Source organism: Pleurodeles waltl, chromosome 11 (assembly GCF_031143425.1).
Source record: "Pleurodeles waltl isolate 20211129_DDA chromosome 11, aPleWal1.hap1.20221129, whole genome shotgun sequence".
Lineage (NCBI taxonomy): Eukaryota > Metazoa > Chordata > Amphibia > Caudata > Salamandridae > Pleurodeles > Pleurodeles waltl.
Window position 1 is genome coordinate 229256424 of NC_090450.1, and position 26408 is coordinate 229282831.

Below are 26408 nucleotides of genomic sequence, written 5' to 3' on the forward strand. Positions count from 1 at the left end.
GCAATGGACCTAGGGGCAACACAAACTATATACTAAAATAGTGAAATGCGAATGTCGGTTTCCCCCCTAGGCAAGTGTAGTGTGTAGAGGGGTGCAGGGAGTGTAAGAAAACACCAAAGGTAAGTAAAATACCCCACAGAGAGCCCCAGAAAACAGGAGTAAAGTACAGCAAATTTCCTCAGGACACCCTAGAAGTTGTGGTAAAGGATTATGCAAAAACCAAGCAAGATTGCAAGACACCAACAATGGATTCATGGACCTGAAGACCTGTGGAGAGAGGAGACCAAGTCCAGAAGTCGATGAAGAGTCCAGGAAGAACAGGAGCCCCGGCTAACCCAGATGAAGGTGCAAGAGTGGATTCTCCGGTTGGAAGAAAAAGTCAGAAATGCACCAAAGAAGACAGCTGCGGGTTCCTGCTTGGTGTAAGAGATGTCCCACGTTGAGTCGTTGGATGCAGGATGGTTTTCGTCATTGGATTCCACCAACAAGCCTTGGCTCACACAAATGATACGGTTGGCGGGAAAAGGTGCTACCTGGGCCCAGGAGGGACCTGGGGGTCTCAACTCGGACTGAGGAGACAGAGGGGGCTCTCAGCACTTTAGCGAGCCCTCAGAAGACCAGGAAGCACCCACAGGAGTCCCAGGATATGGGGATAAAGGAGTTGCAAAACACCATTGTTGCAGCACTACACAAAAGGATCCCATGCCGCCGGAGAACAACTCGGGGAGCTAAGCCTCACAGGATAGAGTGCTGGGGACCTAGGCTATGCTGTGCACAAAAGATATTTGGAAGAAGTGCACAGAAGCCCAAGGAGGTGCAGAACATGCAGTTCACAGGGATACTGTCTGGCATGGGGATGCAAGCTCTTACCTCCACCAAATTTGGACAGCTGGACCTTTGGATGATCAGGACCACTTCGGTCCACCACCTGTATTCCAGAGATCACTCTTGTCGAGATGATAGGGACCCAGAGTACCAGTTGTTGCTGCAGAAGGGTGCCTGCTGAAGCAGGGAAGTGACTCCGTCACTCCCCAGGAGATTCCGTCAGTTCTTCTGGTGCAGAATGAAGACAGGCAGTCCTCAGAGTGTGCACAACCTGGAAACTGTTGCAGTTACTGGAATGAGCTCAAATTACAGAGTTGCAGTAGTCTTCTTGGATACTTTGTTGCAGTTACAGTGTTCCTGGAGCAGTCTGCGGTTGATCCGACGGTCAGAAGCTAAAGCAAAGGATGCAGAGGAATCCTGGTGGAGTCTTGTAAACTGAATATGAGGAAACACTAACAGGAGAGACCCTAAATATCCCTCAGAGGGGGATTGGTCACCTAACCAGGTATGGACCTATCAGGAGGGGTCTCTGACGTCATCTGCTGGCACTGGCCACTCAGATGCTTCCAGAATTCCCTGACCACCCTGAAAACAAGATGGCAGAACCCATGGACACTCTGGAGGAGCTCTGGGCACCACCCGTGGTGATGGACAGGGAAGTGGTCACTCTGCTTTCCTTTGTCCAGTTCCATACCAGAGCAGGGATTGGGGGTCCCCGGACTGTTGTAGACTGGATTATGCAAGGAGGGCACCGTTTGTGCTCTTCAAAGCATTTCCAGAGGCTCTGGGAGGATACCCCTCCCATGCCTGTAACACCTATTTACAATGGGAGAGGTTGTAACACCCCTAAAGTAAATGCATTGTTCTGCCTTCCTTGGATTGAGCTGCTCAATCCCCAGGAGGGCAGAAACCTGTCTGTGAGGTGGCAGCACCTGGGGCTGCAGTGGAAACCTCAGATAGCTGGTTTGGCAGTACTGGGGGTCCGTGGCGGAGCCCCCAAGGTGCATGGATTTGACCCCTCAGTACCAGAATCGGTTTGGGGGTACAAGTTCACAATCTTAGACACCTCACATGCCCATATTCGGAGTTACCATTGTGAAGCTACATATATATATTGACATATATGTAGTGAACGCTTATAATGGTGTCCCCGCACTCACAAATTCCGGGAAATTGGTCCTGGACAACACGGGGGCACCTCTACTAGTGCAGGGGTGCCCTCACACACAGAGTAACTTTGCACCAAGCCTTCAGGAACTGAGATTTCTCAGCCAGAGCCAAAGAGATAGGCAAAAAAACAACAACATTTTTTTCTCTAGAAACTATATCCTAACTATAACTACCTAGTGGCGACCTATATATATGTATGGGTGGTAGCATTTATGGTAGAAATGTCAAAAGTTGTGGGCACTAGCATCATCACAGAGGCTTGTTGCATAGCTTTGTGTGGTAGCATCATGTGGTGGAAACTTCTAAAGTTGAGGGCACTAGCATTCTGTTTGCGAAAATTCTGTGGTAGTGGCCTGTCATGGAAACATCTAAAGTTCTGGGTGGCCATTTATTTATGTTTTATTGTCGAGTGTCAAGTGTCGAGCAGTCGAGCGGAGCCGAGTCAGAGAGAAGCAGAGGCAGAGGCTGCGAGGAGAAGCTTGCGGAGTCCCGGACCAAAACCCTAGCCCCAAAACTCCTGCCACTTGGATCGGAGCAGAGTCCAGCCGGGGCCCGGACTGGGCTGAACCTTCTACTCCGAACCCCTCATCAAATCCAGAACGCAGTACCGCAGCTCCTGCCAATCGGAATGGAGCAGTGGAGTAGAGGCTGCGAGGAGCTCATAGAGCCCAGCTGGGGCCAGCCGCACTGGACTTTTTACTCCCGAACCCCCCAACAATACCGGAGCCCAGCTGCAGTTCTGCAGCGGAGCAAAGCGGAGGAAGCTGAGGCCTCAAGGAGCTTGCGGAGCCCACCCGGGGCCGGGGCGAGGGCCGGGTTGCACTTTCTACCCCTCATCAAAACTGGAGCCCAGCCGCAACACCGCAGCTCCGCAATGGAATTTTCGATGCTAGGGGGTTCGTCGACGTCCACTCCTCTTCTCTCCCGCCCCTGTCTCTGCTCTTTCAGCTTCTTTCGGCCTGTTGTTGTTCTATGGGTGCCCTACCTTCTGCCCAGTTCCAGTTCACCCGGGCTGCTCCTTGAGGTGGAAGGAGTCGGGGCAGCAGTGGACTGCAGGCTGCATGGGATAGGTGAGGTGGAGCGAGTGTGGTGGACATTAAAAGAGCATCAACAGTAGGAGCATCAGTCGCAGAAGTAGCAGAGGGACATGGCGTCTAGTCAGCACACGTGTTCGGTTCAGGTGGGGGACGAGCGCAGCTGCTGTAGTCAGCTGCTGCGCAGTGTGAGCCCTGTGGGTTAACAGAAGCGGCCCAGCTAGACTGGGTGCAGCTTGTGAGCTCATTAGTGAGACCTGCTTGCCTCCCCACCTAGAGGGTACCCCTGAGCTCTCTGCCCTCTCCAGTGTCTGCCGGGAAACTCTGTCAGTAAGGCTACAGAATTAATCTAGTCATCAACAAAGCACACACGAAAGCAGTGAATCCCGATCACTTGGAGGATTAAGGACTACTTTCAATAAATCTCGCCACTGCTGCTGCCCTGTTCAACGTCAGCAGTTAAGCTAGCATAATGCGATCCAGCAAGCTGCGGGTGGATCCCAATGGAGGGAGGATAAGACCCCTAAAAAGAGCAAGGCATTGTTCCCCAGTGAATCCGCCAGCAGTAAGTTTAAGCACTTCTGGAATGGAAGGGATACAGCCCGTGAAACAGAGGGAAATCAATTCGGAATTATCATCAATGTTTTCAGCAAAAAAAGTTGAGTACAAAATTACAGATTTCTTTACTACTGGGCACTTACGATTGCAGAAACATAAAGAGCTAACAGAACCAACAGATGCGATAACAGACGTGGTAACAGAGCATCATTTTGAGAAAGATCTCCCCCCAAGAAATCAGTCTTCTAATTCGCAAGAGCCTGAGAGGTTAGACTCCAATAAGGAAAGCTTGAAGGTTGAAATTGACAGTCCAGATTGTTCTGGGTCCATTTTAGACCTGGATTTTAGTGTCTGGGAGGATCAATCCCCAAGCCCTTGGATAAGGAAGGAGATGGACTTGCCGGGCTCTGGTGGTACTCAAGACCATACCCTGATAGAGCTGGTTGACATGGACTCCATTGAGGGTGACACAAGCACGGCACAAGGAAAAAAAATTCTACCTCATGATCCAGTCCAATCCACCAAAAGCATGAAGAGGATATGGTGCATGCTATCATTTCCCTAAGTCAATTTCAGGATCGTACCCACAATTCCCAGCCCCAGTCGGATTTCACAGCCAACACATGGGGCTCACTCTTGTCGACATTGGACGTTATGGCAGATAAACAAGATATTCAAGTCGACCTGCTAAACATCATGGCAAAATATATTGTGGGCATTGAGTCTAAGCTACAAGCCCTCAATGACTTGATCCAGAGAGCCCCAAAAAAATAACTATGTCCAACAAGTGGCATGCAACTGTTCAATTTCAGGGAATAATTCTCAGATTATTATCCCCACTCCTAATGATATATTAGTGGAAGTTAGAGCCCAGGTCCTAAGTGCAAGGGAAAGACTCTGCGTTTTAGAATTTGACGAACCAGAGAAATGGGAAGAAAAAAACATTCTCACAGAAAATTTGTCAAGGGAACCTCTTAATGCAACTCCCTCACAGGCCACGGGGCAAATAGAGCCCTAAAATTCACCCAGTGGTCCACATGAAGGAGTCCATCATACAGGGAACAATAGCAAGAATTTAAGCGCTATTATAACAACAAAAATGAATGCCTTCCATAGCGATTCACAAAGCCCAGAGTATTTAAGGTCAAAAAGGGAATAGAAGAAGAAAAGGAAAGCAAGGAAAAAAGCAAGATCAGTCAAGCAGAAAAGCATATGTCAATTCTTGACACAGCAGAAGCAGCCAGTTGTACAGAACAGCAGTAATGCCAATGCTAATGCTCATTTAACAACTGATACTAAACAATCCATAGCTATTGAAGAAAGTCCCACTTGAGGCTCAAATTCTCAAAGAGCTCTTGCACCCCCGGTAGTCGGGGGCCAAAGATGTAAGGAACAAAGTTTCTTTTTTGAACATATAATGGTGGGAAAAACCAACGTGGCAAAATTGTTGTATTCAACCAGCAAGTGGATAAGCAAAAGTCCTGTTCCCAGGGAAGGTACGCCAGAGAATTTACCACCAATCACTGGCCCATATTTATACTTTTTTAGTGCCGCATTTACGTCGTTTCTTGATGCAAAAGCGGTGCTAACTTACAAAATACAATTGTATTTTGTAAGTTTGCGCTGATTTTGCATCAAAAACCGATGCAAATGTGGCGCTAAAAAAGTATAAAAATGGGCCACAGAGTCTAGTGGTACAGCAGAACGCCTGCATATGCCAAGAGAGGTCTTCAATCAGGAACATAAGAAGGTGATCAGGGGCTAGAGAAGGAAAGAAAGGAGTCCATCTAGCCCTAGTTTGCAGTCAAACTATCTATCACAGTATCAACAGGAAAAAGGTCATAAGCGATCGAATCATGGCATTGAAGTATTTACGAAAGTCTCATTAACGGTGGCGCTTATAGAGGCGCATAAATTGCTCCTCATTCCGCATTTTAAATCAGAGGGGAATTTTGACACCCTCAATAAAGCAAATATTTTAAAACTGATAGGAGAAATAAGAGACGTATCCCTGCTTTCTGTTGAATTTAAAGCCCATCCACTCAGGAGTGATCGAGAGGCTGCACTCACCACTTGGTCCAAAGCAGACCTTGTGCATCAACTAATATCACACTCTGACACTTTCTATTCATGGGGCATCGCACTACGACAAATAGACCGTCCCCGCTATCCAGGTCTCCTATGGGCCCCCAGGACCAGTAATAAATCAGTATTAAAAGGGACGACAGGGGCAGATACAACCACTTTGGCAACGGGAAATTAACAATTGTGAAAAATGATGGTGAAACAGGACTAGGCCACATTCTCGGGGGGCTCCAAAGACTCCCTTCCTCCTATACTGCAAAAATGTCCCTGACAACAGTCTAAAGCTCAGGAACCAAGGTGCAATTAGTCCATGTGTCAAAATTTGCTTATGGAAATCCAGGACATCTAATTGCTTCTTCATGATCCAGAAGTACAATCTTTTTTCCAGGAGTACGATATCATGCTACTCCAAGAAACCTGGAACACAGTTTGCGGGGTCTGGGTACGATGCCTCACATATTCCAGCAAGATCCAATAATAAATATGGTCATGCAAAAGGAGGCGTGGCAACCCTGGTCTCTACGGCACTCATATGCCAACAAAATCTCATTTGACACAGAGTCAAACTGGATCCAGGCAACAAAGATCACTTTAGGAAGACCTTGGTGCAGCCAACTAGACTTAGGGGGTGATTCTGACTGCGGCGGACGGCGGTCGCCGCCCGCCAAGCGGTTCCCGCCGAAAGCCCGCTCCGCGGTCAAAAGACCGCGGCGGTCATTCTGGCTTTCCCACTGGGCTGGCGGGCGACCGCCAAAAGTCCGCCCGCCAGCCCAGCGGGAAACACCCTTCCCACGAGGAAGCCGGCTCAGAATGGAGCCGGCGGAGTGGGAAGGTGCGACGGGTGCAGTTGCACCCGTCGCGAATTTCAGTGTCTGCAAAGCAGACACTGAAATTCTTTGTGGGGCCCTCTTACGGGGGCCCCTGCAGAGCCCATGCCATTGGCATGGGCACTGCAGGGGCCCCCAGGGGCCCCACGACACCCCATACCGCCATCCTGTTCCTGGGGCTAGAGATGGCGGATTCCCATGGGCAGCGGAAAGTCGGCGGTACACCGCCGGCTTTCCGCTTCTGGCCGCGGCTGTACCGCCGTGGTCAGAATGCCCGGTGGAGCACCGCCAGCCTGTTGGCGGTGCTACCGCCAACCTCCGCCATGGCGGTAATTACCGCCAGGGTCCGAATGACCCCCTTAATTCTTATAAATGTGTACATTCACCCAAAAAAGCTCTAAAGGGAGAGAAAATGGAAACTCTGGGTACATTCATTAAAAGCATGCTGAGACAATACCAGGAGTCCACATTTATTATTAGTTGCAATTTCAAGCTTAACCTATTGCCCCCGAAAGGAAGAAATGTGAAGAACTAAGTTGCAAGTGCCTGTAGGCAACAGCTAGAGAAACTAGGTCTAGCTTTATTAAATGGAAACAGTGAGAAGGACTCTCCGGCACCTATAACCTTTGTAACTGGTAAAAAAAGCTCAACCATTGATTACACACTGGTAAATACTTCTGCAAGGGCCCTGGTAAGGAGTTTTCAAATTAAATGCAGAACGGTGAGTGATCATTTTCCATAATCATTGGAGCTAGCATAGAAACCTGAGTTGTTGCTGCCCTCAAATGACCTATTAAGTGCTCCAGTGATGTTTAATCTTAGGAGATTGAAATGGCATGAGAAAGGGTCAGTGGTAGTGATGGAGGAGGTGTACCAGTTGGCCGGTGCCCTGGAAGAGAGAAAACCTTGCAGACATGCAACAAAAGGAGGCAACTCTTAAAGTGGATTGGCCATGTTATGTCGCGGCTTGTTGCCAAAATTTCCGGCCACCTTTTATTCGAATTCCCAGGGATCCTCTCATGCTTCAAATAGGGTCCGATGTTAGACAACCTTGGTTCAGCAAAGCTTTGCGCAATCAGAAACTCAAATTGCACATCACACCAGGAAACTGGTAAAAGCAATCCATCAGGGAGAAGGCCGAGAGAAATTCACTTTATGGGCCATGAAAAAAAAGTATTGCTTAGATTGTTGGTCTGCAAAGAAAAGCTTTCAGGAACATACATGGTCAAAAATACTGTGGGCAAGCCGAAGGCCAAATAGTATACTCTTTTGGGGTTAGTGAACGACCTGGCCTTGGGGAAGAACAGAAACCACAACTGTGAGATAAACCGAGCCGCCTGGGGGAGCAATGTCAGCAATCGGTATGGGCTAACAAATAGGCTGACAAAAGGCTGAGCTAGGCTCCCATTAGTACTGACGGGAACTGAACCATCTACGAGTAACAATCGCTTGCCAAATCTCCATGACAAGGGTAGTCCTTCAGGCATTGCCGAGAAGGAAGACCAAAATCTAGTTTGGGAGCTTGCACAACTAGTCGGCCTGATCAAAAAGCTGAAGTCCGAAGGGGCAGCTGGACTAAATGGCCTTCCGAATGCAATCTTCAAAGCCGACCTGGTATATTGGGTGCAGTATTTTCTGCCACTCTTCAACTCCATTGCCTAAATCAATCAGATCCCAGAATCATGGAGAGGCAGTATAATTCATACCGTCTATAAAAGCGGAACTCCCGCTCTGCCATCAAATTATAGGCTGATAGCCCTCATTGATGTAGAAGCCAAACTTTATCGCTCCTGTTTGTTGCAGCACCTCCAGACTTGGGTTGATGAAAACAAGCTACTCCCGAGGTTTCAAACAGGCTTTAGGGCAGGCATGGGAACGTCATCCCTTATAGTGGAAAAAACCTGCCAAAAGAAGCTGGGCCTTTAAGCATGCTTTATTGATCTCAAATCAGCCTTTGACCGGGTCCCCAGGGAAAGGTTGTGGGCTAAGCTGGCTAACTGGGGTATCCATCACAACCTACTGAGGGCCATTATAGATGTCTTCACTGATACCTGGGTTCAGATCAAAGTTGGAGATAGCTCAAGATTAACAAATAGAATACCAACAAAATCTAGCCAAAAGCAAGGTTGTGCTCTGGCACTAATCCTCTTTAACCTATATCTGGCAGATGTTGCTGGCACGTTAGAACAAGTAAACAGTCTTCCCCTGGCATTGGGTTCAGAGAAAATTGGTTGTTTACAATATGCAGACGACATCGTACTGTTGAGTCATACCCCCCAAGGTCTGCAATGGAGTATAACAGAGCTCAGCACTTTAAGGCCGAGCAAGGCCTAGAAATAAATCTGGAGAAAACTAAACAGATAAGGTTCCTAGGGACAAACTATAAACAATTTATTTGGTACATGGGAGAGGAAAAAGTGGAGATGGTGCAGTTGTATAAATATCTAGGAGTTTATCTTGAACCTTGCCTGAAATGAAAACACCGTTTACAGTTGATCAAGGCAAAAGCCAATTCATTAACAAATAGCTTTAACCTGCTCAAAAAGAAGCTGGATTGCTCCAACTGGTCCATCTGCTCAAAATCATGTCAGCACAGCTGCTTCCAGCCATTTCTTATGGGACCGAAATATTGAAGGGCCGGGAGATCTATGCATTGAACAACAGTCAAGTCAAAACATAGAAGGCCGTTTTTAATATCCTGAAATTGCTTCCTGGGCCCAGGTCAGACTGGAGATGGGCTTAAAAAAATCAAACTTTCCAGCGTCAAGGTGCCTTTCTTAAAGCATCATGGAGGTTACGAGTGGCAGAGAATTTCTCCTTACTCTACTCCTGCTGGCAAGAAGTACAGGTGCAACAACTCGGTAACAGGAAAGGAACATGGGGAAACCTTCTAAGCCAGGTTATCATCAACTTGGGAATGGAAGAAGCATGGAAATGTAACATAGGGAAGTCCAAATTTAATAGACTAGTCAACATTGCCGTTCGCTCACTCTCGCTTACTACAGACAAAGCCATTCTGGCCAAAAGACGGCATGCCTGGGCAGTCTTGAGCTCTTACTTGACATTGTTCCCACAGGGGTATTTAGCTGAGCACTTTTATGTTTGCAAACATCAATTCCTGTTAAATCGTATAGGATTTTTCGACACCAAAAAAGATCGTCCATCCTGGAAAGGCGAGTATACTGATCTAAACTGACGCTTATGCGACTACAACCAGAAATCATTGCTGCATGCCTTTTGCATTTGCCCGCTCTTGGTCTGGAAAGGAGAAAATATTTTGTTTTAGGATGTTTACATTTTTTAAGGCCTTTTAAATTTTTTATTGACTCTTGTACTCTCTCGGTAGTTATAAAGAGGTTGTCACAATGTTGAATTTTCTGGTATTTTTCATATTTTGGGACGTATGGTAGGCCTTCTTGTTTGGGTATAGGCATTAATTCTTCTGTTAATTGGTATTTATTTGTATTTCCCATTTTAAACTGGTTATTTATCAAATAGTGTTTTGTATGTAAATATTGTATGATATTTAACTGACAAATGTTGGGCCGTGAACTGATTATTTTGTACTGAAATATAATTCTGTTTTATTTTTTCTTGTCTTTTATATAGTATTTAAGATGGGTTAGTATACATTTGCTAGTGACCGTATTATTTATATCTTTGATTAAATGATGGGTGAACATGTGGACATCTTTAGAGTTCCAAATCATGAAATAAATAAATTGAAGTCTGGAAAGAAGAACATTTTTAAAACATGATTTCCTAGCTAATAACATCCGCTTATGTAGACCTGCGGTAATAAACTGGCATAAGGGTGAGTCAATTCCATTTTGCTGTGGGGGTAAAATTTTTACAACTACTTCATAAGAAACTTAATAAGGCAGACTTCGGAAGATTGCTTTAGGGTAATTCATAAAGTAGTAGCTTAAACGTTTTGTTCATGATTGTAAATGACTTTTAGTTGCCAAGTTTTTAACTGTTTTACCATTAAGTGCCAATGTAAAAAGTATTTGATTGATTGATTGATAGTATCATGTTGGCAAAGCTTCTACTATAGATATGGGTAGTAGCACCCTGTCTGGAATCTTCCTTATAGAAAGATTTTTGGGGAAGCCTCTGCAGTTATGAGTATCAAAATCATCACAAAAACCTTGTTCTATAGCTGTGGATCAATCTATCATTGTGGGTGGTAGCTCTATGATGAGGAAATTTCCATAATTAGGAACAATACTATCACATCAGAGAAACATATTTAGCGATAGTCAGTAGTATTGCGTCAGAAAAACTTTTCTATAGTTAGAGGTGGTAATCTTCACTAGTTTTGGGCAGCCACAACATATCAGGTAAGATTAATTTCCAAGCAAAATTGACTTTTTTAAGCCTATGTACTGTTTTTTTTTCAGCATTGTAATGCTGCTAATATTTTTCTAGAGAAAGGGATATTGAACTGAATACTTTTCTGCCTCTCTAATTTTACATTTTATTTTTTGCTGCAGGTGGCTATGTTCCATGATTGGGATGGTGGTCGTAGGAATCAGCCTTCTTTGTGTGAGTACAGAAGAGTTTGTAAGGCTTAAAAGGAGCTGTGCTAGGAGAGAAAAAAACAGAAAGAAAGTAAATACAAAATTAATCAAATATAGGGGAGTGGCTAGCAGGAAGATACCTGCACAAAAAGGATAGCTGGAAAGATAGCAATTCAGACAATCGTTTTATAAAGTGCTACACTCCACTTAAGCTACTTTACATCACAGAAGCTAAGCAGAAAAACTAGTGAGCTGTTCAGAGTACATAAAGCGTATTCAAAAAAATTGTCTTTTAGCAGTTAAGATGTTTGTGAACAAAGGGTAACCAACTTCCATGTGGCGGCTGTTCCATAATTTAGACTGTGGACCTCTAAGTCCTCCTCAAGTGAAACACTGATACAACTAATGTAGAACTAAATATTGAAAGAAGAGTGGCCAGGGCACACCAATAGCATGAATCCTGATCCTGATAATGTTCAAGAATAAATAGAAAGTTCGTTCTTGGAAGATGATGTGTAGATATTTATTATAAGTGCAGGTAGAAAGTAGAAATCTCAACAAAATGACCATGTGTCCAGAGCAGCCAGATGGTGATACATGGTCAAAGTTACAATAGGATGTTCGAATGTAACAATAAGTCCATACAGCAAAACAGCCAACACGTGTTTCGTCTTCAAGACTTTGTCAAGGCTGTGGAAACATAGATGAAAAATACATACATGCCGGTATAGTATAATTGCGCAAGGTGACTTCACAACGTCTAAAATTCTTTGTACAGAGGTAAAGAGAACAATCCGAGCGAAGGAGCAATAGAATTGTGTGAATTAAGTGCAGGGATGTGTATCGTTAATGTGACGACCAGAATGTAGTGTTAATGCCTCAATAGGTCTTATAGGTGACTAATTGAATCACGTTCCAGAAGAAAAAGGCAAACAAGTCAGTCTAGAGTGGAATAAAACGGTAACATCATGCGAGGTGATATTGTCATAAACGTGTCTACACAGTGTCATACAGTACATGTGCTTTAAAAAATGTTTTAGAAAACATTGAATCTTAGTGGTGAAGAAACAAGGGGGGATGCGAAGTGTGTTGTGATGTGGATAGAAGATCTATAAATAGTGTGAAGAAAGGGGGTAAGGTACCTTCAGATGTAAAAAAAATTGTCTCTTTGCAGTTATATGTAAACATGAAACATTATGTGTAAACACGAAAGGTACATAGATCAAGCTGCTGGTAGTCATGAGTCCTTGGGAGAAATCAAATAGTATAGGAAAATGATGGCCGTGATAAGCCTGGGGTATAAAACAACAAAAAATACAATTTAATGTAAAGCAGGTGTTATGCAGAAAGCTACTTGATTTTAAAGCTACATACAGAGTAAATAATCTGGTATGCCAAGTTCTATAATGTCGCTGAAGCGTTGCCCCGTCACTAGCTTTTCCAAGGTTGCTGTGATTTTACATGTGTAATATTCTTTTCACTTTCTATAAAAACTCGAAAAGTGAAGATGGAGCCTATCAAGTTAGAAAGGTTTTCTCAAAACGCAATTAAAACTTCTAAAGGAACATTTACTTAGTCTTTTTATGCCCATGCCATGCCTCCTAATGCCACTTTAACCGCTTATAAAAAACCAAAATCTCGATCAGAAAAAATGTCATTCTAAAACTAAAGAACGTTTTATCACTTAGTCTCTGTCTGTGGTATAACTTTACTTCATGTTATGTTAAGACACACAATCGGAGCATGCTGCGCACTACCAGACTTCTACAGAAATTGAAGGGCTATTCTATTCACACAACGTGGTATGCTTTTGTTTGTTTTAGTTGTAAAACTACTTCACCATTGTGTTCATAAGCCTCCCTAATCTTCAAATTCTGGAGCTGCAGAATGAAGTTGATATGGCTGCAGGATGAAGTTGTTATGGTATATCTAAATCAAAAAGCACACCTTTAGCCCGAGTCCCGTAAAGTATACAATGAGACTTTTTCATGGGCGTCGATTCACCAAAATGCCAGGGGTACTGGAAGTGGCATCATACACCCTTTGACCTTAATGATGTCACAGGAAGTGATGTCACTTAACCTTAACGCTCATGACATCACAACATATGCACTCACTCTCACCCTGGCTTACTCATTTGCACTCTCGTGCTCACTCTTACTCTCACTCACCTATACTTTCTCACTGACTCACTTTCACACACATACTAACATACATGCTCACACATACTCACATTCTGTTACCCAAATTCTCTGTCACACATGTGCACTCACATAACATAAACTGAAAAGTATTTTAATTTACTTAACTAAGATGCCAGTAACGGTTCTGTTCCAGATCCTGCTGCTACACTTTTTTTATTACAGTAATAGTGACATATATTTTTATTAATCACTATTATTGTATTAAAAAATGAACCGAAAAGGAGACTGGAGCCTGACACTGGTAATACTAGCCACTATTGTGTTTTTGGCACTAATTGTTTCACTCGAGACCAGGGGTTGCAAAGGCTGTGCCAGGGATCTCAGAGGGCACGACAGAGGACCTTTTGCCCTGTGTGCAAGCTTTCTAGATGAAGGGCTTAGAATACGAGCAAGCCTTTGCCCCTCAGTGTGTCCCAAATCCAGCACCGGTGATTTAGCAAAGCCATCAAGTTGCACCCAAGGAAATGTAAAATAAAGAAATACAGGTGACGGCAGGAGTGTGTGTTGTGCAGAAATCTGTGGAACAGATGGGTTATGTCCCTGAGCTCAGAACTAACCCGTCAACTGTTCTGTATCTGGGGGACCTGTTGATGGCTGAAGAGATTCAACTACAGAAAAAATCAGGGCCATAGGACGTCAGTTTTCTTCCTGTTCCTGCCACTGCCTTCATGACCCTTGAGACCAGGGGAAGTGTGCAAGAGGTGGCAAAGGGCAAGTCATAGCTAGCAGATGCCGCTTCTCCTTTTCTCACTTAAGTCCATAAGTGTCAGTAAGCAGGTGTCACAGACTATGGGCCATATGTACGAACACTTTTTCCCATAGACACAGAATGGGTTAAAACCTTTGCTACATCTGACCCTATATGACTAACAGGCTCCTGGGCTGAGTGTTTGGACATGGTCACTACAGGGATGTCATAAAAGCTTTCATGACAAAGATTAATAATAGAGAGAAATAGAAGAAGAAAAAAACACTGTGGAAAAGCTATGAACGACAAAGAATGAAACACCTGAGAACCAGACAAAGAGAAGGCAGTAAGGAAAGAACAGTGAGCTAGAGAGAGAGCGATACAAATGCAAACGCACAGAAAATTTGGAAGTGGGAAATAACAGAGGTTAACTTATAAAAGGAGACAGAGTAAGAAATAGAAGCAGGAGACAAAGTAAGCATGAAAAGGGGATGGGGGAGTAAAATGGGAAGGAAAAGAGATTGAAAAAGGGAGACTGGAAAGAGAGGGATGGGGAAGAGGCTAAGGTGAGAGGAAGAGACAAGGGTAAATATAGCAAGAGACACTTGAAAGGAAATCATGCAGAGTAGAAGAGAGGGAAAGAGACTAAGAGAAAAAGAAAACGAGAAAAGAGACACTAGGAGGTCGATGAAATGAGAAAGTGATGATGCATAAAGAAATGTCATGAAAAAAGAAATAACGTGGAGTCAAGAAAAGCTATATAGCAAATAAAAGCAATAACAAAGTCACCCAAAGGAGAGAAGCTAATGGGAACCATAATAACAAGTAAAAGAGAGAGGGGATTACAAGAAAGAGAAGGAAAGAGAATGTGCTATGGGGAGATGTGAGTTAGAGGAAAGAATTACAAAGAGAGAAAAGCACGCAAGGTGTGAGGGAATAACCGAAAGGAAGAGCGATAGAGAGAGAGAAGGGGTAGAGGGCGGTGAAACGGAAGAAAGAAAAGGAGCAATATGAACAAGTAATGAGGGAAATGAATAGAGGAGACACATATAGAAAGCGAAAGAAGGAAAAAGAACGAACAAACGATCATAAGTGCGAAAATGCTTGACTGAAAGAAAAAGAGAAAAACAATAGAGATAAAGGGCGAACAAGTAACAGCTAAGGCGAAAGGGAGGCAGGTAATGTCATATCAATCCGATCAGGGCTTCAGGACATAACGTACCCGATGTGGTAAATGCTATTTAGGAACAGCTGATGGATTGCTTAATGCGTAATGCAGGTTGTGGAAAAAGCAGACTCTTTGTTTGGACACATTTAATTTATTCACTTGAAGGTTAGCCCTTGAGGGACTTCACCCACCCTGCTCGTTCTCTCTGATCAGCAGACCGCACAGGCAGAATATATCCAATGTTCGGTGTCGTTGGACAGTAGACAGTGCTCAGATTTGAACGCCTGCTATAACAAAAGGATGCAGGAATTAGAGTCAGGTGGGCTCTGGTCCTGACGAATAGACATAAAACAGAGAGGGTAACCGAGGTCCTGACGCATAGACATAAAAAAGACATAAAACAGAGAGGGTAAGACAGTTTAAAGGTTAGAAGTAGGATTGGACCGGGTCCTAAGAATATGCTACATAGGCGAGAGAGAGAGAGGTGGCTGATGCTGTGTGCAGGTTTAGGCATCTTGTGTAGGCATGCATGTCACCGATGTCAGAATTCACGGAAAAAGCTTCCCATTTTGGTCACATACGATGCTGTCTGCAGAGTATGTGCCTAGCATGGTTTCACGGTTTGGTCAACATACATACTAATGGCAAGGAGGATTAGATGACTGCCTTGGACACACACAGGGGGTTATTCTAACTTTGGAGGAGTGTTAATCCGTCCCAAAAGTGACGGTAAAGTGACGGATATACCACCAGCCGTATTACGAGTTCCATAGGATATTATGGACTCGTAATACGGCTGGTGGTAAATCCGTCACTTTTCCGTCACTTTTGGGACGGATTAACACCTCCTCCAAAGTTAGAATAACCCCCACAGTGTCTCACCAGTGTTTTCTCGACACCTTAGGACTATAATAGTCATCACCACTTGCACCTGAAACAAAAAGCATCACTTCTACGTGGCCAATCATTTATTGAAACATGCCAGAAAAGGCATCACGCAATACTGTGTCTCACAAAAATGTTCCCACCAGCACAACATGAACATTGAAACACACAGCCCCTCCTTGCTACTTAAACAGCAATGGCCACAGACTCTTGTCCGAAAACTCTCTCAACCCTGTCAAAATCCACGTTATACCTAAACCAATCAGCGTTCCAGAATCAGGTCCCTTCACCACCACCACACTACGCCCTTGCCTGAACCTTGCCTCCATACAACACTCCGACCCCAACCATGCTGCTTATCGCTATTATAATGCCACAAATCCTTCACTTGAGAATTTGGCTTACCTGGAAACCCTCCTAATACATATCATACCATCACTGCATCGGTGAACCAGCAGGGCTGCCAAACCACATGCTCGTTTAGGATAGGTGGTCCTTCAGCTCTGGAGTGGACCACATCGATCACCAGTCTTTATTGAGCTCTTGTGGTGATTCGCTTTGTGAGCCATAACTACACCTCATTTACTAGCTTGCATAGCCAGGAGGTGAGTATAAAGGATGGTAGTGCCAAACAGCCCAGCTTCAAAGACCCAGACTTACAGAAAGAATATGAGCAAAGCATTTCACCCTTTAGGTGGTGGAATCTTTTCAACCAGTTCTTTGATGCTGAGCTGTCAAACTTTGGTCGTGCCAAAGGTGGCTGTGGATAACTCGGGTAATATCTTAACCTCTGGAGTCAACCCCGTTCTCCTTGGCTGCGAAGACCCCTGCTAAAGTGTGATTTGACCTGGAGTCGCACTAAATAATGCTGCTAGCAAGATCTCAGGGAAACCAAGGGAGCTTGACAGAATTCAGACTTGCTCCAGTGAGAAAATGAGCAAAGATTTACAAACAGTTTCTAACCTCTGTATTACAATTGCAGATGTTTACAAAGCTGCATCTCGTACAATTTGAAACCTGAACCTTTGCTTTGCTTTCAACATTTCCGTCCTATGCACTTAAGATACCACCCCCCCAAAAGAAAATAGGATTCTAGGACATTTTCCTTAAAATTACTTTTAATCTCTGATATTTTATTATATCATTTTCTCCATGTTCACGCTTCTTTTTGTTTCCATTAAATCAGGCTTCATACTTTTCCATTCAAGTGCCTGTGAATAGTAAATGTCAATTATCTTTAGAACAGAAGCTAGCAGATTTTTCATCTTTTATTCTAAAACTAAATACGTTGTTTAGGTGTTCACCCTGAATATCGAATCCACAATATCTGTGGTACCGAAAACCGAGGCCAAAATATCGAAAAAAATATTGATGGGTAAGTAAGTCTACATTTTCTATACCTAGCTCCACATATATGGTATCTATGCAGTATCTATATCTTCAAGGTACATAGATAAGGAGTTAGGAATAGCAAATCTGTACTTCCCTATATGGACTTAAATTTCAATGTATTGCCCCACAAGATTGTGCCATTGATTTTCTTGTATCTAGATATTGTTGGTGTCGATATTCTACTGTACGATCAATTGTTTTAAGCAGATTTTCTTGCGATCCGTTCTTTCAAAATAAGTCATACGCTTGGCCAAAGCTACTGAAAGAGGGGAGTTGTTTAAGCAGGTGGAATCTTGATGTAAAGGATCGGATAAAATGTGGGAATCTGTTTGGAAGCAATGATTCCTGCATGGTATCACTCCAACATTTGTAATTCCTGCTATTCCTCTACCCACAGAGTTTCTGGTACTCTTAAGAACGGTAATGCATAGGCATGAGAAGGTGTTATTACAGGTAACTCATAATGAGGCTGAAGTCTTATTTAGATGCTAATTGAACACATGTTTTAATTCAACTGCTCATGACCTTCGAAAGGGAAAGGCCATAAAATAACTCATATTGTATCTAATTGTTTAATTTTTATTTGTAGTTGTAGTTCTAACTGTATAAGTCCCTAAGGAATAGAGGAAGACCACAAGGATAGAAGACCCAGGATAACTTAGGAGAAAGTTGACAGAAAAATTAATGTCATTGAGGAAGTTGGGGACTACGGATTCAACCAATAGCTGTTACCAGAGGAGATGTATAGTGCACTCCTGCAATGAGAAATATTAATCAGAAGTTTATGGAATTAAAAAATAAGATGCTAGAAGCATCAGTTAGTTTGCAAACTAAAATGGTAAGTGCTTAAGATTTGAGAGGTTATCACGTTTGAGCTAGTGAGGACAAGCAGAGGTAGGCAGAAGTGTGTTGGGTAGCAAGGGTTCTGTATGCTTTGTCTGGTCTGTATTCATCCAAATTGATTATCATGACTAAATTGGCACATTGTTGTCTGGCTGATTTGGAATGGTATTTTTGCAAATATAACCATTGAAGAATCCTTAGTTTTTGAAAAAAAACTTGAGGTATAATCTCACTTGCTTCTCGTCCTCTAAAGGTTCCATTTGCCAACAACATCTATGGACTGATTGGCCCAAATGGAGGTCTTGGATTTGCAATAGGTAAGTCTCACACTTCACACAGAAAAAATACTACACTTGCTGGTGTCATGAAATGCCATCATTGGGTTGCTGACTAGGTTTCTCTCATGACCCTTGGACAGTAACGCAGTCACCCAATTTTATGATCAATAGTGTGATTTATGGCATCCCTGTAAGTTCTGTGCTATGTTGTATCACCGCTAAGTGGAACAGTTTCCAGTAATAAAATGCAATTTTTGGTAGTTGTGTTTTTCCCAGCTATTATTGATTTTCTAGCATTATTGACAAGTTATTAATTTGCTCATGTATAATCAGTTACCATATCTACATCTTTCAAGTACCCCTGGATCCTTCCGTTCAGTCATCTTAGTATTGACCTTAATACTGATTTGGTTTTCTTTTCAAAGTAGTTCAATCATCTCTCAGCTCCATTTCAGGTTAACTAGATAGAGATTTTGTCCATGTGTCATTCAATAGAGAATGGTTGGAGATGGGAAATTCGCTTACAGTCTTGCTTATGTGTAATGCTACTTATTGAAGACATTGAACTCCTCTTCCATTGCTTGTATAAGTATAGGATTGAGATGGCTCCTACCTATTTCCTGTTTCCATTGTAGATGTTAGTGACTACAACCTTCTCCCATGAAAACATGCTAAGTCATTTTGTCACATTACCTTATTAATTAGCATATTATAAGCAAAAGAATATATGTGTGAGTCTGTCCATCTATTCTAATTACTGCACCATGTCTAGCCTATTACTTTTCTACTACTAGCTGGCTTATTCTGGTTATTTATTATGATCCTTCCTCTACAGAATCACCATGTTGTCCTTTCTTTTTTTGGCACATTTTCTTAGTGGGTTTTTCATGCTGAGTGCAGGTTAGTACCCTGTGAAGTGGTACACATATAAAAATATGCTTAGAAAATGGGAATCAAAAGAACAAGGTTACAAACGGAAAAAAAGGAGCCCACCACTTTTGGCCAACTCACACCCAGGCCTTGGTCCCACCTGTAGCATTGAAACAGCTGCACTTCAAAGCCTGGGTGTTGCTCGCTCCATATTAGATAAAATGGACAAGTGCCACTCATTTTTGTCTTAACTCTCAGTTGTCTTCAATATATTTGACCACTCTAGACTGCTACAAACACCTGGGCAGTGGATCGGAATGCAAGGCAATCAATGTCCTTAAAGCCAAACAGTTTCAGTTGGTAAGGATGGAAAATCACATCTCTGGAAGGGCAACAATGCAATATGGAGTTACTCAGGCTTAAATACATGCAACGCCTTTGTTCAACTTATACTCCAAACTAGTGAGTCTATTGTTTGATGAGTCAGGGGTTTTATTCAGGGAATGCACAACTGTGCTTTAAACCACATTTAAAGAACACTTTCCTCTTTTGATACTGCCTCTTACAAATCCAACAGTGAATGCAGGGTAGCTTCTTAATGTTGAACCCGCAAAAGATCAGATTTCTCCTAATCACATCCAACCACCAGAATACATTTGATCTTATGCTTCTAAATGAATTCCATGTTGACAGGTTTTCCCAGTCACTTTCTTCATCGTCTAAATCCTTGAGATTTGCAATTGACTAAACTATCTCTCTGATACCAATCTGCTAATGTACACAAACATTTCTGGGATATACTTTTCCCTCCTCAGTTAAAGTCAACAGGCCATCACACATGTATTGTTCTGCAACACCATTGTGGTGAGAAACTTCGATAGATGGGACATCCATCACGTTTATGACATAAAAACTCTAAATGAGCCCCAAAGTTTTCAAACTTTTTAAATAGCCATAACCCTTTCACAAAAACTAAGGCCAGACCCAAGATCAAATAATAATATTTATGAGAGGAACGTTCAGCACAATTGAAACCTTTCTTCCCTTTAGTGAAATTAAAGTTTTAGTGTCAACCGATTTCCTGATTGTGTGCATTAAAAAAGTGTCTTTCTGTAGTGTTTGGTATTTGATTTCTTTATTGAGCCCTGATTGATAGGGGAATATTAAATTTAGAAGTATGCGTTCTAATCAAGTATCTAGTTATGTTGCCTAGATTTTAAATTTTAAGTCATTCGACTCTGCTTCTCTGAGACACATTGGCCCTCATTACAACCTTGGCGGTCGGTGGTAAAGCGGTGGTAATACCGCAAACAGGCTGGTGGAAAAAAAAAATGGGATTACGACCGTGGCAGAAACCGCCAACATAGACAGCCACTTTAACGCTCCGACCACCACGGCGGAACAAACAAACAGAGCAGCGGTAACCGCCAACAGACAGGCGTCAGACAATGTACCGCCCACCCTAACACAAGATGCCTATCTGCCACCTTTTCTGGGGCGGAACCCACTCGAACAAAAACATGGCAGAAACAGTACACAGAAGGGAAAACACTCACCTCTCCTCACCCCACGAGGAACCAGGACGCCATGGAGCCCGAATTGCAGATACTGCTGATTCTGGTCTTCCTTCTCTTCTATCAGGAGCACCAACGACGGCAGCGACGACCACGGAAAGTACTGCACCTACAACACAGGGGAAGGGGGAGGGAAAAGAGAGTGACACACCCACGCAACACCTCCACCCCCACCCCCTCCCACACCCACAACACCATACCCATAAATACATGCAGCAACAGTACACATACTCCCCCACCCCCTGAAAGAACGCAAGGACAAAAGGAATTGATATGAACGAATGTAATCATGTGAAATCTCATTATCAAAGTTCAAAATCCAGTAAACACAATTATGTACACCAACTACACAAGTCCGGATAGTGCACCAATCATTGTCCGTGGACCACTGGGCCCAAAATGCATGGGCGAAGCCCACGCAAGTTACCTGACTGGAAACGGAGAGAACACTGCTGGGGCATCAGATCGAAATGAAACAGGCACCTCAGGGGGTGGGGGGGCATCTCAGCCAGATGAACGCACAACACCACTGCTGCACGAGGGGGCTCCATGACCATTGATGTGTCCTGGGGAGTGCCAAGGCACATTTCTCTCAAGTCTCTCGAGTGGATCGTTTGCCCACTGCTTTATCCTGGGGAGTGCAAAGCCACAGTCTCTCAAGTCTCTCCAGTGGGTGGTTTGCCACTGCTTTATCCTGGGGAGTGAAAAGCCACAGTCTCTCAAGTCTCTCCAGTGGGTGGTTTGCCCACTGCTTTATCCTGGGGAGTGCAAAGCCACAGTCTCTTAAGTCTTTCTAGTGGGTGGTTTTCCCACTGCTTTATCCTGGGGAGTGCAAAGCCACAGTCTCTCAAGTCTCTCCAGTGAGTGGGTTGGCCACTGCTTTATCCTGGGGAGTGCAAAGCCACAGTCTCTCAAGTCTCTTCAGTGGGTGGTTTGCCCACTGCTTTATCCTGGGGAGTGCAAAGCCACAGTCTCTCAAGTGGATGCCTTTCTCCACTGGTTCTAGAGAGGGCTTTGTGCCCAGAGTGCTTCATCCTGCCAAGGACTGAGGTTGTGGATGTCAATCTCCCCTGGTTCTGGAGGGTGCTTTGTGCCCAGAGTGCTTCATCCTGCCAAGGACTGAGGTTGTGGATGCCAATCTCCACTGGTTCTGGAGGGGGCCTGGTGCTCAGAGTGCTTCATCCTGCCAAAGACTGAGGTTGTGGATGTCAATCTCCACTGGTTCTGGAGGGGACTTTGTACCCACAGTGCTTCATCCTGCCAAGGACTGAGGTTGTGGATGCCAATCTCCACTGGTTCTGGAGGGGGCCTAGTGCCCAGAGTGCTCCACGTGCAGTGTGGCTGGTAGAATTCCCTCACCTGGGTGTGTGTGCCACAAGATTGCCGAGGTACAGGTAGCATGATACGCCATGGAGGCAGCGACATACCCCACACTGCTGTGGCTTCGCATTCCACCTGCAGGTGACAACAGGGATGACAGTAATGCTTCATGGAAGCTGCCCAGGGTCCTGGAACTCACCACAAGCCTCGGACGACTGACCACTGGGTATGGTAGGCATGTCAGTGATGGTGCCACTGTCCGAGGACGTCGCAGGGCTGCTGGCGGTGCTTGCAGCGGTGTCTGTGGTGGTGATGCTGGCTGCGGGGTCTGTGGCGGCGGTGCTGGCTGCTGGGCCTGTGGCGGCGGTGCTGGCTGCGGGGTCTGTGGTGGAGGGGCATGTGTCAGCACCTGCTGAGGGAGGAAGCAGGATGTCTCCTGCAGCCTTGGATGGCTGCCCACCGGGGAAGAGGCTGAGGACTGTCGCAGCGACTGTAGACGTGCCGGAGGCGGTGTAGGTTGCGGTGCAGGTGGCGGTGTTCGCAGCCGTACAGGTTGGCATTGACGTGGGCAGAAGGTATGACACTGGTCCCCCAGTCTGTGCCACCATGCCCTATCCTGACCTGCCCTTCAGTTTTTGGCCCTTCCCCACCTTTGATGGTGGCACAGTTGTCTTGCCAATATCCCCTTTCGTTTTGGCTGACCCCTTGGTGGCTGGTGTTTTTAGCTTCTCCCTCTGGGATGTGGGCACCTTTTCCACCTTGGCAGGTGGCGGAATGCCCTTGCTGTCGCTACGTGGCACACTGGCAGCCCTGATTGGCGCACTCCATGACTCCGGAGCTGCTGGCACCACTGTGCCTCGGGATGTGGTGGCTGAGGTGCTGGGCTAGGACCTGGAAAGCCTGGCCCTAGGGGAAGGACGGGGGGGGGAGGTGAAGGGAAGAGGTCAAGGTTTGACAGGAAATTTTTTTTAGACACACTGGGACGGGTAGATGGAGGGGGTTTGGGAGTGGAGGAAGTGGTAGTGGTTGTAGGAGGTGTACTTCTGATGAATTTGGGTGAAAGTGCATGGGCTGGAGGCTGTTGTGAGGTGGATGGCTGTTGGGTGGGTGTGTGCCTGCGTTTGTGTACTTTGGGAGGAGGGCTCACAGACCCACTGGGAAAGGACACTGGGGATGTGTGAATGGTAGTGGGGGTGGTGAGTGCACGTGAGCGGTGTGTGGTGATGGGCGTGCTGGTGATGGTGGTAGTGGCTGAGGATGTAGTGCATGCAGGTGTGAGTGGAGGCAAGACTGGGAGGGAGGAGGGGGTCACAATTCGAGGAAGTGGATGTTGGTATGTGTGCATGGGTAGGGTGCTTGTGTGAGTGCCTGTGGGATGTGTGTGCTTATGTTTGCCTGAGCCACTCTTGTGTGTTGATGTGTGTGCGTGCTGATCTGATGGTGTGCTTGGGATAGGCTGAGGTACAGGGGATTGGGTCTGGGTGGAGGAGGTTGGAGGGGGGAGGCTGGACACAGGAACAATGGTTGCCATCAGTGCTGAGGCCAGCGCCTGAAATGCTCTCTGTTGAGCTGCCTGGCCAGAATGAATGCCCTTCAGGTATGCATTTGTTTGTTGCAAATGACTCTCAGCACCCTGGATGGCATTCAGAATGGTAGACTGCCCAACAGTGTGGGATCTCAGGAGGTCAATAGCCTCCTCACTGAGGGCAGCAGGGCTGACTGGGACAGGGCCTGAGGTGCCTGGGGCGAAGGAGATGCCCACCCTCCTGGGTGAGCGGGCACGGGACAGACGCTGAGAGGCTGCTGGGAGGGCGGTGCTGGTAGGGGGGGTGGCGGCTGTACCCGTTGATGCGATGGCACTGAGGGGCCCGCCACCGCAAGGGAGCTCCCATCAGAGGAGGAGTAGCTGTTGCTTGTCTCTGCTCCTGTCCCCGCCGTGGAGCTCCGCTCGCCCTCCATCCCACTGGTGCCTTCAGACTCCATTGCTTCACCCTCCAGGGCCAAGTGGGATGCAGCTCCCTCCTGCTCCGGTGCCAATGCTCCTCCGCTTGATGATGCTATTGCACACAAGAACAGGGAGACCACAAAAAGGGGGAGAAAGACAGAAGAAAAACATGTTCAGTGCAAGCAACAAGACTACCGTTGGCAGACACAACAAACAGTGAGCAGCCCTCTGCACTACGCCATGCACTTATAGTTTCTAGATTTATCACATGCCCATGGGGAACGAGGCCTAAGCCCAATTGCTGCACACATGGAAGTCACAGGAGCCTGACTAGGTGTAGATGGCTCTAACCACTAGTGGGGTTGGGGTGCCACATAGCCTACCTCAGAAGGGACCTTGCCTACCAAGATCGCCCTGGCCTAGGGGATCCCACTGCCCACCTCCCCCGCCCAGACACCTCGTAATGCACGCAAAGTCAGCTGAATGAGAGTGTACTCACCCCCTTGTGGCTGCTGTGATGCCCTCAAGCACCCATCCAACTCCGAATAGGCCACCGCCAGGATCCGAAACATCAGAGGGGTCATGGTGCGACGGGCACCCCTCCCACGTTGGAAGGCCATCCCTAGCTGCGCCTCCGCCGTCTTTTTGCTCCAGCGGCGCAGGTCCTCCCATCTTTTACGGCAGTTTGTGCTCCATCTGTGGTAGACCCCCAGGGTCCAGACGTTCTTGGCGATGGCACGCCAAATACCCTTCTTCTGGTGGGCGCTGACCTAGGGGAATGGTACAGGGGGAAAGGACATTACTCACCCGTCCGGACCGTCATACTCATTGCCCACCAGTTCCCACCAATGCAAGGAAGCACACAAACTCCCCACCCGCACATGTAGGCCTCAGCCCCCCCGTATCTTCCATCCACACCACTCAAAGCAGGCATTGCCCACTCAGCATGCTTACAGTGTACTCACCTGTTTGTCTGGAGGACCGTACAGTTGTGTGTACTGGGGGAGGACCCCATCCACTAGTTTCTCCAACTCCTCCGAAGTGAAGGCAGGGGTCCTATCCCCAGACACTTGAGCCATCGTCCCTTCCAGACACAGGTCACAGCAGCACTTGCATTGCAGGTCCTCTCCTGTTGAAGGTCAGGTATCAAGTGAGTGAACAGACAGAAAAAGGCGGTCACGTCCGCGGCGGTGCGTACCGTCACCGCCGGCGTACATCGTCTTCGACCGCACACTGTGACGGTGTACAACGCCAGCGCAGTTACCTCAGATCCCCTTGTGCCACCTTACAGGTCAGGCAGCTGCCATTTCAGGGGGCCACATGGCATATAATAACTGTGTCACACCTATGTAGGCCTGGAATACACACACTTACAGGCACATTGTGGATTAATAAATTAGTGCAAATTACATTTTGGGATACCTCAGTGTTGTCTGACTCTCTGCTTTCCTCCATAGGGCATGTCTGCTGGGGCAGGTGATGAGATGGTGGCATCCTGCGGTGTACAGACCGCTGGTGGACCTGTCGACAATGGAAGAGAGACACAAAATAGTCACATACAGACTTGAACGTGCAACAATCCAGGAACTGTGTGCCCAGTTGGAGCCAGACCTGATGTCAGCTATCCGCCATCCCACAGGGATACCCCCTCTAGTGCAGGTCCTGTCAGTACTCCATTTCCTGGCTAGTGGTTCCTTTCAAACAACAGCGGCCATTGCATCAGGCATGTCCCAGCCAATGTTCTCTAACGTGTTATCCAGAGTGTTGTCTGCCCTGCATAAACACATGCGCAGCTACATCGTGTTCCCTCAGGTGGAGGATTTGCCCACAGTGAAAGGTGACTTCTATGCCCTGGGACATATACCCAACATCATTGGTGCCATTGATGGGACACATGTGGCATTAGTACCCCCCGCAGGAGTGAACAGCTGTACAGAAATAGAAAAAGCTACCATTCTATGAATGTGCAGATGGTGTGTTTGGCAGACTAGTACATCTCCCATGTGAATGCCAAGTTTCCAGGTTCAGTGCATGACACTTACATTTTGAGGAATAGCAGCATCCTTTATGTGATGGGCCAACTCCAGAGGCACCGTGTGTGGCTAATAGGTGAGGCCAAGAACCCAGTACAGTGTGAATAGGTGTCTGGGTATGGGGTTGTCCCTACGGGTTAGTGTGTGTGTCTAACACTTGTCCCTCGATATTTGCAGGTGACTCTG

At 45.8% G+C, this 26408-nt stretch overlaps 1 protein-coding gene across 1 annotated transcript in view; it reads left to right on the top strand.

Annotated features, from left to right (window-relative positions):
- Window positions 1-26408, top strand: part of SLC18A1 (solute carrier family 18 member A1) — a 128031-nt gene that overhangs the window by 75813 nt on the left and 25810 nt on the right. Inside the window, exons 12-13 of the mRNA XM_069213456.1 lie at window positions 10996-11047; window positions 18456-18519. Of these exons, the coding sequence (XP_069069557.1) occupies window positions 10996-11047; window positions 18456-18519 (116 nt within the window). The remainder of the gene's footprint in view (window positions 1-10995; window positions 11048-18455; window positions 18520-26408) is intronic.